This window comes from Miscanthus floridulus, chromosome 1 (genome assembly GCF_019320115.1).
Source record: "Miscanthus floridulus cultivar M001 chromosome 1, ASM1932011v1, whole genome shotgun sequence".
NCBI classification, from domain to species: domain Eukaryota; kingdom Viridiplantae; phylum Streptophyta; class Magnoliopsida; order Poales; family Poaceae; genus Miscanthus; species Miscanthus floridulus.
This window is the reverse complement of record NC_089580.1, coordinates 3,611,047-3,624,599: the sequence shown is the minus strand read 5'-3', so window position 1 is coordinate 3,624,599 and position 13,553 is coordinate 3,611,047. Positions and strand designations below refer to the sequence as shown.

Below are 13,553 nucleotides of genomic sequence, written 5' to 3'. Positions count from 1 at the left end.
TTTTTTTTTAAACGGATCAAGCAGGCTGTTGATTTATATTAAAAAGAAAAAGTCTAGACTGGGTAATACAACAAAGCAACAATGCAAAGTCAAAAATCCTAAGACGACAAGTCAACAACGTCGAAACCATCGACAAGGGATTATGGAGTTAGGGTTTCGTATTTCTAGAGTGCCCATGGTTCGACTATAAAGGGAGGACTAACAACGGTAGCCATCCTGAGAAGTGGCGGACACAGGAAAGCGAGCAAGGTAGTGGAGGACATTTGGCGAGAAGGGTCGGTGACAGGGGTGAGTTGCATGGGTTAGGGAAGGGTGGGGTTGCACGACAGTGCCGGTCAATAGGCGACACAGTTGACTCGAGTCATCATCATCATCTGATGGCGACGGTGGAGGTCGGTGGCAGGCTGGGAGTAAGGTGGGACGGGAGGAAGAAGGGAAAGAACATATACATGAGGGGGAAAAGAAGATGGGTTCCATTGCCTTACCAATGTTCGTGCACTGACTAAGAGCCCTGCTGCCATATAATGATACATTTGCTTACAAATTATGGAACCAACTGATAGCACTGGTTTGACCGAAAGTTTAGTTTTCCTCTACGTTCTCACGATTTTATAGAGGAGGAGGATAGGGTGGGTTTATTGAACCAAATCTCAACTTCAACAAAATCTTTCTATTGCAAGGTAAATTGTATAAATTCGATCTAGGGCCACCCAACCCAACCTCACTAGTGCACGGGCGGGCTCGAACTATAATTTTTGACTCACAACAATCATTTGGGTTAGACGTTAGAGGAATACTTCTAATTTTTAGCTAAAACCCAACCCAACTCAACCCTAAAAAACGTGACCAAGCATTGAATTGAAAAACTTAAAAAAAATATCCTGACCAAACCCGACTTGTCCGCGGGTAGACATCGAAAAAGAATAGGAATTGACCTGACACCCGGCTCGGGCTGGCAAAAAAAAAAAAAAAATTGAACTTTTTAGTCCGGTCCGGAGCTTGAACAGGTCTACTACATCTGGTCATCAATTGAACTTACAACATTCTAAATACCTTTAACAATAGCATATATCGGTGGTTCTATGCCGATCCGTAAGTGTACTATCCTATGGCATGACCTCGTGATGGATCCTTAATATAAGAGTTTAAATTCAAACCTACGCGTGGAAGGAAAACCCACCTTTCCAAACGGACCCTACCTAAGATGAAAAGGTGATTAGTTGCTTGAGAGAGATGCACCGTAGCTGGCTACAAAATAACTTATTCTGTAGCCACTTTGAGTTACAATAATTACTATGTTAATTTACAAGATTATAGTAACTTCTTACTAAGTGGTTTACTATAATGTTATGATAAATATTCCTATGTGTTATAGTAACTCAACTATCGTAAATATGTATTGATATTATCGTAAATTAGTATATAAAATTATCGTAAATAGATGTGGCTACAGAATAATTTATTTTTATAGCTAGCTACTGAGTATATATATATATATATATATATATATATATATATATATATATATATATATATATATATATATATATATATATATATATATATATATATATATATATATATATATATATATTCCTTTGACGTGCCCCTCCCACTAGTAGTAGGAAGGGAAGAAGATATGACGGGGTCCTTGTGGTGGTGGACCTCCTCTTTGGCCCAAGAAGAGCCTTACACATTGGGTGAGAAACACATGTGCAACGAGAAGACGGGTGAGCAAAACAGAGAGTGGACACAGACAGGGACACGAATGACACCTTGGCACAGAGGCAGCCACGGTGCTGCCTCTCAAATCATATCATGGTGTCCAACCTTGGCTCAATAGCATCCTTATCACCATCAAGGCCGGCACTTGCCACTTGCAGTGTCTCCATTATGCAGCTAGCATGCGTCAGTGGAATTTAGCAGTGGCCAGTGTGTACTGGCAGTGTACAGCACGATTGATTGATAATGCATTGCTCGTGTGCTCGTGAATCTGCTCCCTCCCTCCCCAAAAGAGTGCAATTCTCGTTTTTCGAGAAGTCGAACAATTTGAACTTTGACTAAATTTATATAAAAAGATACCAACATTCATGATACAAAATAAGTATCATTGAATTCGTTATACGATATATTTTCATAATAAATTTGTTCGGAGACATAAACATTAATACTATTTACTATAAACTTGGTTACGCTTAACCGGCACAAATTACATAGTTGCAACGGAGGGAGTACACTCTACTCGTATTATTTCGTTCAGTTTTAGGATAAGGGAGCTAGGCGATTTTGATTACTTAAACCAGCATCCAATGTGATGTTGAACTTATCGGGCATTCGTTCACATCTTCACATAAGTTAATAATGTACTACTCCATTCAAGTCGTTTTCGACAAGCCTCGGCTCAAACATTATTAGAGATATAAATTATAAATAATTTTTAAGCTGTTGAGTTTGGAAATGTGAAAACCATAAGAATAGATTTGTCTTGAAAAATACTTTCATAAAAATATACATATATCAATTTCTAATAAATATTTTTATAAAAACAAATAAGTTAAAGTTATGCTTTGAAGACCAATATGGAGGGAGTATTCGTCTTTACTTTAATCATCTCTCGCACCTCGTAGAGTCCATGCACCTGAAATATCACAGTTCTTCAGCTGGTCGTGTGAACTTACGTGACACATTTGCTTTGATTCCGATGCCGGCGACGGGCGAGATCTAGGGTGAGGGTCCATGGAGACTTCTGGGGGTTTATTTGAAGAAGAGCTGGCATGCCCGGTGGAGGAGGTGAAAACAGGTAGGTGGGGGGAGCAAGGCTGTCTGTTGTTGTTGTTCGTTGGTGCCGGACGACCAATGCAATGGAGTGTTTACTGGTTAGCACGCTGGGATGGCGGCATGGCGCCAGTGGCGAGAAAACCGCTGGTGCACTTGGAGGCTTGGAGCTTGGAGGAGGGGGCGGGGGGCCGGAGAGACTGCGTCTGATGTGAGATGGTGTGGGGATCGGAAGAAGAAGATCGATAGTAGTAGCATAATATGGACCGTCGGATGGCTCTACCAGTGGACCTCATTGACCACCTGAGAGAATGGAAAAAAATAATAATATGTACTACGTGATATTTAGCCTCTCCTTAATTTCTTAAGCATCTTGGCAGCCGTTCTACAAAGTCTATATAAATGTTTGAAAAATAAAGTGTCGGGGGCTTGTGGAAAATTTAAGTCGACCAGGCAAGTATATTAGTGCCGTCCAAATAAATGCCTAAAAGGCATGACATATGATTTTTATTATTATCTTAAATTGTCTACTATTAATCAATGATGGGCTATTGCAATGAGAGATGTGACCTCTCTTTAGTTTTCTCCAAATCAACAAAAATCCTAAGCTCTACGAGATAATCTGGGATTCATGATGTGTAGCGGTATACATATCAGGTACCAAAGATGTACGTGCTTGCTTGCATAAGTTTCCACGTTCACCTTCTCTTTGGTGGCGTTAGCTTACCAAGGTTAATAAGACTTGAGTTAGGGCTTCTCCGGTAATAGAATTAGAATCAGGCTACGGGTTAGGGTAACATTCACCGGATAAATACTCGGCCATAATATTTATGACACCAAACCAACATATTAGCAAGGATGCACTTAGACACTATAGTTGCCCATGCAGCCCGAGCTCGTCGGCCCGGCCCGCAGCCCATTTTTTTGGGCCCGGCACGGAGGCTAGCGGGCCCGGGCTGGCCCGGCCCGGAGCAGCAGGCCGTGCCTGGGCCTTACCCCAGGCACGTAGGCCGGCACGGCACGGCGTGCTACAGAGCAGCCGGCCCGGCCTGCCGCCTCCCCGACGGCCCGTGCAGTCCCCTCCCCCTCCTCCTCCCCGCTCGCCCGTGCAGTCCCCTCCCACGCGGTCTCTCCCTCCCCCCACTCTCTCTCTCCCTCCCTAGGTGGCCCTCCCTCTCCCTCCAACCACGCCGGCGACCCTCCTCACTCCCACCATGGCGGCGCCCCTCCTCCCTCTCCCTCCAACCACGGCGGCGCGACTCGACCACGGCGGCGAGCGCGGCCCGTCTCACTCGACGGTGCCCATGGGGGCGCGGATCCGCCCCTACCTCCTCCCCTGCGGCGGATCTGGCCCCGACCCCGTCCCCCGGTGGCGAATCCGGCCCCCACCTCGTCGGTTCGTCCCCGGCGGCAGATCCGGGCCCCAGCTCGTCCCCGGCGGCAGATCCGGCCCCCTGCTCGTCCCCGGTGGTGGATCTGGCGACGAAGATCCGGTGGCGGCGCTTTCTCCTCCCTCTGGCGGCGCCCTGCCGCCCTCTCTCCTCGGGCACGCGACGGCTACCCCTGCTGAAAGGTCCTAATGGCTAGAGGGGGGTGAATAGCCTAATAAAATTTCTACAACAACACTTAACAAAGTGGTTAGACAATTATGAGGCGAAGCGAGTGTTGCGCTAGCCTACTTAAAATGCAAGCCACCTACCACAATTCTAGTTTAGATAGTGTCTATTCACACAATAGCAAAGACACTATCCTATGTTAGTGTGCTCTCAAAGACTAACTAAAGAGCCACACCAACCAAGCAAGCAAGCTCTCACAACTAGCTACACTAAAGAGCTTGTCAACTAGTTTGCGGTAAAGTAAAGAGAGTGATTAGGATAGTTATACCGCCGTGTAGATGAAGTACCAATCAATCACAAAGATGAATAACAATGAAGACCAATCACCTCGGAATCAATGATGAACACAATGATTTTTACCGAGGTTCACTTGCTTGCCGGCAAGCTAGTCCTCGTTGTGGCGATTCACTCACTTGGAGGTTCACGCGCTAATTGGCTTCACACGCCAAACCCTCAATAGGGTGCCGCACAACCAACACAAGATGAGGATCACACAAGCCACGAGCAATCCACTAGACTACCTTTTGGCGCTCCACCGGGGAAAGGTCAAGAACCCCTCACAATCACCACGATCGGAGCCGGAGACAATCACCACCTCCGCTCGACGATCCTCGCTGCTCCAAGCCATCTAGGTGGCGGCAACCACCAAGAGTAACAAGCGAAATCCACAGCGAAACATGAACACCAAGTGCCTCTAGATGCAATCACTTAAGCAATGCACTTGGATCACTCCCAATCTCACTATGATGATGAATCAATGATGTAGATGAGTGGGAGGGCTTTGGCTTAGCTCACAAGGTTGCTATGTCAATGAAAATGGCCAAAGATATGAGCCACAACCGGCCATGGGGCTTAAATAGAAGCCCCCATGAAATAGAGCCGTTGTACCCCTTTACTGGGTACTCTGCGCTCTGATCGGACGCTCTGGTCCACTTGACCGGACCCTAGACCTAGCGTCCGGTCCACAGATGGACGCCACGCATCATCAGCTTCAAACGCTGTTCGTCAGATTCCAACGGTTATGACGCTGACCGGACGCTCTGGTAGAAACTGACCGGACGCTGGAACCTCAGCGTCCGGTCAAGTACAGTAAGGGTCGAAACCTGGTTTTCCTCGACCGGACGTGTCCGGTCCACCTCGACCGGACACAGCCCAGCGTCCGGTGGTAAACCCTAGCCACTGTACCGACAGTCAACGCGATCGGACGCAGGCAGTCAGCGTCCGGTGCTTCTGGATCCAGCGTCCGGTCACTAGACCGACGCTGGCATCAGCTCTGTTCTCACTTCTATCTTTTCCACCCTTGCTCCAATGTGCCAACCACCAAGAATTTGCATCCGGCGCAATAGAAAATAGGCATTTCATTTTCCCGAAAGCGCCGAATTTGTAGATGTGCCAACACCACCAAGTGTATCACCTTGTGCACAAGTATTAGCATATTTTCACAAACAATTTCAAGGGTGTTAGCACCCCACTAGATCCTAAATGCATATGCAATGAGTTAGAGCATCTAGTGGCACTTTGATAACCGTATTCCGATACGAGTTTCACCCCTCTTAATAGTACGGCTATCAAACCTAAATGTGATCACACTCTCTAAGTGTCTTGATCACCAAAACAAAATAACTCCTATGGTTTATACCTTTGCCTTGAGCTTTTTGTTTTTCTCTTTCTTCATTTCAAGTTTAAGCCCTTGATCATCGCCATGCCATCACCATTGTCATGCTATGATCTTTATTAGCTTCTCTACTTGAAGTGTGCTACCTATGTCATGATCACTTGATAAACTTGGTTAGCACTTAGGGTTTCATCAATTCACCAAAACCAAACTAGAGCTTTCACCTGCCTGCCCTTCCACACCTCTCTCTCTTAGTGGGCCTTGGGCTGGCACAGCCCGTTAGCCGTGGCGTGCTTCTCGGGCTGGCCCGGCATGGAAATCGGCCCATAGGGCCGTGCCTAGGCCGAAGGCCAGGCCTGTGGCCCTGTGAGGCATGGCCCAGGGGGCCGATGTGCCGTGCCAGCCCGACCCCTATCGGACCGTGCTTTCACGGGCACGTGTCGTGCCGGGCCGGGCCGGCCCGTTGGCCATCTATACTAGACACCGACGAAGCTACTGAGACTGGCATTAATTATTTTGCTCTGATCCGTGATATTATCCGCTGCGTATGTGCGATCCAGTGAATCTTAGCCAAGGTTGGTCATCATGATCGAACAATATAATGTTGCCATCTTCCGCATTAGTAGTCATACTAGAAGGACACACTGTACGTGTCGCGGCATCTCATCTGCTAATGAGTGGCAATAGACGTCGTATCTCTACTATAATGGACTAATCCGAATTACGCTTAGTTCACCCAAAAATTTATCCCTCATAAAGATGATGTTTCCTCCATCCACACACCAGATTGTGCACCCAGAAAACCCCCACTATGAAAACCAACTATCCAGATCTGTTCTGAGGAAGCTTCACCACGATCCTGTGGCCACGGACCTATCTAGGCTTCAACCCACCCCCCACACCCACGACATCCTATGCCATAACCTCGGCCACGCGCAAGATCCCCGCGGCATCGACTGTTCGGCTACTGTAAAATTGGAAACCGATGGAGTCAAACAAGGCAAATAGGAGCTATTAAGGAGGGCTCCGTGACTCCGACGAAATATGAAACCAACGGAAGTCATCAAGTCAATCAAGTCAATTTCCAGAATTGTTGTTATAATAGAAAGAAAAAAAGATAGGCAACGAAAGATTACCCTACACATGGCATCATCAGAAACACCCCTCCCTGATAAAAGTCTCTCCGCGTACAAATAGATACCCACACCGAGCCTAGCCACATCTGACACGCCCCTGCCCTCGCCGTCGATGCTGGCGTGGGCGAGGCCTCAGCCGCGGTGAGGTCATCCAAGGCGGTGGTGAGGGGCGAGCTCAGCCCCGACTTAGTGCTTCTCTGTCCTGATCTTGGAAACAACATTCTCCTCAGAAACATGGTGGGTGAATCTGTCTGAAGTTTGTCAGTAACCCTCCTCTGCCATGCACTTCAATATTGCACGTACCTAGGTCCTGATCCCGCTGTCCAGCGCGAACGAGGAGATGGAGGTACTCCTGGTCATGGTGGGCTAGGGAGGACATGGTTGGTGCGTCGGTGCTGAGGTCGTCCTGCTCCATGGCCTGAGGATCATCGCCGATGTGCTGCTGAATGTTGCCACTGGCGGCGGCCAGCAGTTCGGCCTCATCATCGTGTTGGCAAGTCACCTACTCTGGCATTGGGGATTTCCATCAATGTCATGGTGCTCCGGTTGGTAATTTTTCTTGTATATTCAAGAAAGCATATTTTGTAAACTATGCACTGAGCTGAATAGTCAATTTCCACAGTCTAATCTAACCAATTTGCCATTTAGCGAGAAAACAAATTCTTCTGAAGGGACCTGTGTGGCACATTCTGTGTCAGGTTGGATTAGTTACCACAGCCAGGATGCTGATGAGGAGTTCCTTGAAATCAATGATTTATTTGACCTGGAGGAAAAGTGGAAATTGTATGGCAACTTAGTACTATATGCAACAAATCTATAAAGTATTGTTTGATCCATTAGTTGTAGAGATTATGCCAAAACTCTAAAATAATGCGTGCCTCCTATTGTTGTAGGCAGTAGCGTTTGCGGCCACCTCGGCACATCTTCATGAAAAAAATATGTCGGGTTCATAAACCCGAGGTCCCTCAGGGACCGGCTTCCAAACCAAGGCTCAACCCGAGAGTCTAAAAACAACAGGGCAAAGGGGCGGTCCAGCAACCGACCGGAAGGCTTGGCCCAAGAAGAGCAACACCCGCTCGTCAGCTACTTCGGCCCACCTATCCGACCAGAGCGCTCGCTTCGGGCTCCAGCCGCCTCCAAATGGCCTCTCCGATTGGAAGGCCTACCCCGAGCCCTATGTCCGACTTCGACCCCGTGTCTCTCCGACCAGGGTATGTAAGAACCCTGCCCGCCGCTCTTCTCCGACTGGCGCAACTAAAGCCGACTGGGGCCATCCGACCAGGGACGCCCACTCGGAAGGGTCCAGGGACGAACGGAGAAAGCAGCACACGAGTCAAACCACAGTATAGGGACCATACCCTAAACACCTGTGGGAACAGTGCTCCACAACTGCCTTGACACAAATAGTATTGTAGGCGCCGACACTTAACCCTACAGTATTGTAGGCGTCATTGAACTCCCGTACGGCAAAGAGCCCCTCACATGCCTCTGGGCATCAATAGTGTTGTAGGCGCCGAGATTCACCATGCCTAGTGAACGTGGTGAGACTCCTCACATGCCTCTGGGTAAGTAGTATTTTGCAGGTACCGACATCAACCCTTCCTGAAGAAGACAACGTAACCTCCCACGTGCACCTGACATTCTACAGTGACATCAACAATATTGTGGCCGCCTACCATTATCCTATCCTCATCGGCATGGGCAACAAGACTAAAAAGCATCCGTACCCTCTCCCTCTCACCTATAAAGCCATCCCCTTCATCTATAAAAGGGGATGCACTCCCTCCAACAGGGAGACCGATTGATTCATGCTCGATTCCTTTAGATTCATTAGTCCAATAGCTCACAACCACAGAACCGCCAGGTTCAGACCTCAAGCACCTGCTTGAACACTTAGCTCATAGCGAAGTTCCCGTCGCTCTTGGCCCTTCCGACCGGAGCCGACCGGGCCTCTGGTACCCCCCATCTTTCTCCTTCTTGTTTGTAACCCCACTTCAGACTTCGAGCACCTAGGCTCAGGAATAAAGTCATCGACCGACCCCAACTGGACGTAGGGCACGTTGCCTGAACCAGTATAAACCCTGTGTCATTGAGTGCAAGGCCACCTCCGATCACAACGTACAGCAAAACTACAAATATTCACTAGTTGGTCACTTTCTGTACCGATAGTTGGCGGCGTCCGTGGGGAAGACGTTGTACGTTCAACACTTTTTTGGTCATTGAATGGCCCATTTTTCCGCCATCCCCGCCGTGGCGGGCTCGGGCGATACGATTCGCTTTGGCTCGTTGGAGTTTCCCGCACTATTGCCCGACGGGATGTAGGTTCCACCCATCTTCGAGCCATCCCAGGCCTTCCTCTTCGGAAGCTTGGACTTCGTCGCCGACCGACTCGGCGTACTACACCTCCACGAGAAGGCTTGCGACAAGGCACCCGTCGGAGAGACGTCCTCCATCGACTCCGGGACGTGTGACTTCGACGACGTGGCATCTACGCTTCATTCCGAGCAAACTCTCTGCTCAAACCCCACTATAAGTAATATGCGTACTACTATTCGCTCTTTATTTACTATCTCCCACCAATCACCCGGAGGGAATGTACCGCCCACGTCACAAACACCGTATGATTGGTTCCCCTACGGCCTCCCGTCCTCCGTAGACGCATACGCTTGGGGGCTCCGAAGGATGCTGGCACCATCCCCCCTCATGTCTGAGTTCATGGGAATGGCAGGCTGCATTCCTGCCATTTCCCACAAACTCCTGGATGGTGAGGGCGAGAGCGACGGTTCCAGCATGGGTGACGTGGTGCCCCACCACCATCCGTCCCGGGAGTGCGCTATGGCGGACGCTCTGGGACAGCCACTGGTGGTTGCGGAGTCTGCGCAAACTCACACCCCTCTGGACCCGTGTGCGGGGGCCCTCGTGTCTGCGCAAGCACACGCCGATGAATTACGACAACGACGGCATAACCAGCCGCCGCGTGCACCGGCGCCGTTAGTACAGCCCGTTGCGTCCGACAGGTCCAACATGACATCATGAACGAGGGGAACGATCTCCCTCAATCTGCCCGGGCTGGCCAGAACATCGCCGCTGCGGCAAGGCTTTTATGCAGCATTCCTGAGCCCGCCGGCCCCCAGGAGCAGGCAGTCTACCGGAACCTCCGGGTTCTAGTAGAAGTCATCTCCGTCCAACAGGCGGAAAGCTCCACGTTGCGACTCCGACCCACACCCTCTCTCCCCACTGGGGGGGACAGGCACGCACCAGACGGATCACTCCATTCGCTCGCCGCCACAGCCGTCAGGCCCAGCTCGGGGTGCGACAGTCGCGCCATTTTCCAACCTGGCGCCTGCTCCACACCAACCACCGGTACACGAGCGGCCCGATCCGGACCAGGACGCTCGCATCATCATCGACAACCAGCGTCAAGCTCGACACGATGATGATGTCCACCGTAGCAGGTGACACGGACCTCGGCCAAACCATCAAGGGAAGTGGTGAAACGCGCCCCAGGCGCGGTTGCCGGCCAGACGACCGGAGCCCCAGCCCTAAGGGCCCGGGGCCATGGGCCTTCAGCCGGCGTATCCAGAGAGTGCCATTCCCGCAGCATTTCTAACCGCTCGCCAACATCATCAAATACACTGGGGAGACAAACCTAGGCATTTGGCTCAAAGACTTCGACTCGCCTGTTGGGCTAGAGGAGTGGATGATGACTATTTCATCATTCAATACCTTCCCATTTGCGTGGGGGAACATGTTTGGGCATGGCTATAATTCCTTTCACACGACAGCATCCGCGACTGGGCGGACCTCAAGAGGGTCTTCGTCGGGAATTTCCAGGGGATGTACGTCCGCCTGGGAAACTCCGAGGACCTCAAGAGTTGTCAACAGGAGCTCAACGAGTCCCTACGGGATTACATCCATAGGTTCTCCCAACGATGCAACTCCCTCCCCGATGTCATCGACGCAGATGTCATCAGCGTGTTCCTCTCCAGGACGAACTATGAGTCCCTGATCCTCAAGCTTGGCTGCTTGAAACCCCGTACCATCCGCGACCTACTCGACGTCGCCACCAACCATGCCTCTGGCGAGGAGGCGGTTGGAGCGGTCTTCGGCGGAGGTCGGCATGTGGTCAAAGCCAAACGCACGGACCCGGACGAAGGCCCCTCCATGTAGAGGGGCAAGAAAAACAAAAAAGATCAACGCTGGTCGGACAGCTCCGTGCTAGTGGTCGCAACCGATCGCACGGCCAAACAGCCCTAATAGGGACTGCCTGACCACTTCAACAAACTCATGGACAGTCCATGCACCAACCACGCCTACCCCGTCAAGCACCTCTATAAGGAATGCGAGCTCCTCAAACGCTTCCTCCGATAGGCTGGTGGGCCAAAGGAGGGAGACGGCAAAGAGGCGGCAGCCAAGAAGGGGAGAGCGGAAGGCAAGGACGAAGACGGCTTCCCCAAGCCTGAGGAGTGCATCATGATCTTTGGCGGATCCAACGTCGTCTGGTCCAAGCGCCAGCACAAGATCCGCTATCGAGAGGCATGCGTCACCGAGACGGTCATCCCCTCCTTCCTCAGCTAGTCGGAATCGTCGATCACCTTCGATCAGAGGGACCATCCCTCCCACGTTGCGAGACCAGGACGCTACCCGCTCGTCGTTGACCCCATCATCCGCAAGAAGTGCCTGACCAAGGTGCTGATGGACAGGGGCAGCTTCCTCAACATCCTATACATCGACACCTTCGATGCCATGTGCATCCCCCGGTCGGAGCTCCGCCTGACAGGCTCCCTCTTCCACGGGGTGATCCCGGGAGCACAGGCATACCCGCCCGGACAGATCGATCTGCCCGTCACGTTCGGCAGCCAGGCCAACTTCCGCTCGAAGGTCCTCACCTTCGAGGTGGTGGACTTTCCAGGGTCCTACCACGCCATCTTGGGGCGGCCATGCTATGCAAAATTTATGGCAATCCCCAACTACACCTACCTCAAGTTGAAGATGCAGGGACCAAATGATGTCATCACCGTAAGTAGCGCCTTTTCGCATGCCTTCGCATGCGACCGCGAGCACTATGAGCTCACCACGGTGGTCGTCAACTCATCCAAGCTCCGGCGGCTCAGGGAATCGTCGGCCCCGGCAGTCCTAGACTTCAACAAACCAACTTCATCGACGGCCTTCCGCCCGCTCGAAGAAACCAAGGCGGTGGGGATTAACCCCACTGACCCAACCAAGATGGTTCGGATCGGGACCCAGCTCCTGACCAAATAGGAATGTGAGCTTGTCGACTTCCTGCACGACAATTGCGATGTCTTCGCATGGCAGCCCTCTGACATGCCGGGGATACCACGGGTCATCGCCGAGCATGCATTGCGCCTTATCCCGGGCTCAAAGCCCACCAACCAGCGTCTGTGTCGCTTCGATGACAAGAGGCGCAGGGCCATAGGTGAAGAAATCGCCAAGCTCCTAGTAGCAGGATTCATCTGAGAGGTATTCCACTCCGACTGGCTCGCCAATCCTGTTCTTGTCAAAAAGAAGACCGGGATGTGGAGAATGTGAGTTGATTATACTGGGCTCAACAAGGCGTGCCCCAAGGATCACTTTCCTTTGCCACGCATAGACCAGATAATCGACTCCACCTCGGGTTGCGAGATCCTCTCCTCTCTGGATGCCTACTCAGGCTACCACCAGATCACGATAAAAGAATCTGATCAGCTCGCAACCTCATTCATCACCCCATATGGTTCGTACTGCTACGTGACCATGCCCTTTGGCCTGAAGAACACTGGCGCCACCTACCAAAGGTGCATGCAGCAATGCTTCGCTGACCAAATCGACCTGCCCGATCGGCCTAATCAGGCCAAATGGCCAAAACCAACAATCGCCGTCTATGTTAATGACATAGTGGTCAAAACGGCTCAAGCTTGCGACCTGATCACGAACTTGGCCGTGACATTCACAAACCCTCCGTAGGTACCACAAAAGGAAGATCAGGGGAATGATACTCGAAGTCGGCGATCTCGTACTCCGGAGGACCCAATCAACGAAGGAAAAACACAAGCTCTCTCCACCATGGGAAGGGCCCTATATGGTGATCGAAGTAATCCGACCAGGCACCTACCAACTAGAGGACAACAACGGTAATGCTTTCGCCAACACTTGGAACATTGAACAGCTACGTTGTTTTCCCCCCTAAATTGGGTCTAACCACCTTTTCTTTTTACTATCATATAATAAACAACTTTGTCCCCGAACGGAAACACATTCTATGTCTTTGATTACCCTACGTAACTCTGTTCTTACTCCCAAACGAACGCACCCCACCTTTCCCTACGGATACGAGCAGTCGAGCCTCGTGGGCCATGCCCCGGACTCCCAAGGTCGTACCCTATGGGACAAACGGGCAGGTACGAGAGAGAA

At 50.8% G+C, this 13,553-nt stretch overlaps 1 protein-coding gene across 1 annotated transcript; it reads left to right on the top strand.

Annotated features, from left to right (window-relative positions):
• Positions 1 to 11,837: 11,837 nt before the first annotated feature.
• On the top strand, positions 11,838 to 12,404 carry LOC136451184 (uncharacterized). Its single transcript, XM_066451934.1, has one exon. It carries the CDS (start codon positions 11,838 to 11,840, stop codon positions 12,402 to 12,404), a length of 567 nt encoding a protein of 188 aa, XP_066308031.1.
• Positions 12,405 to 13,553: the final 1,149 nt, after the last annotated feature.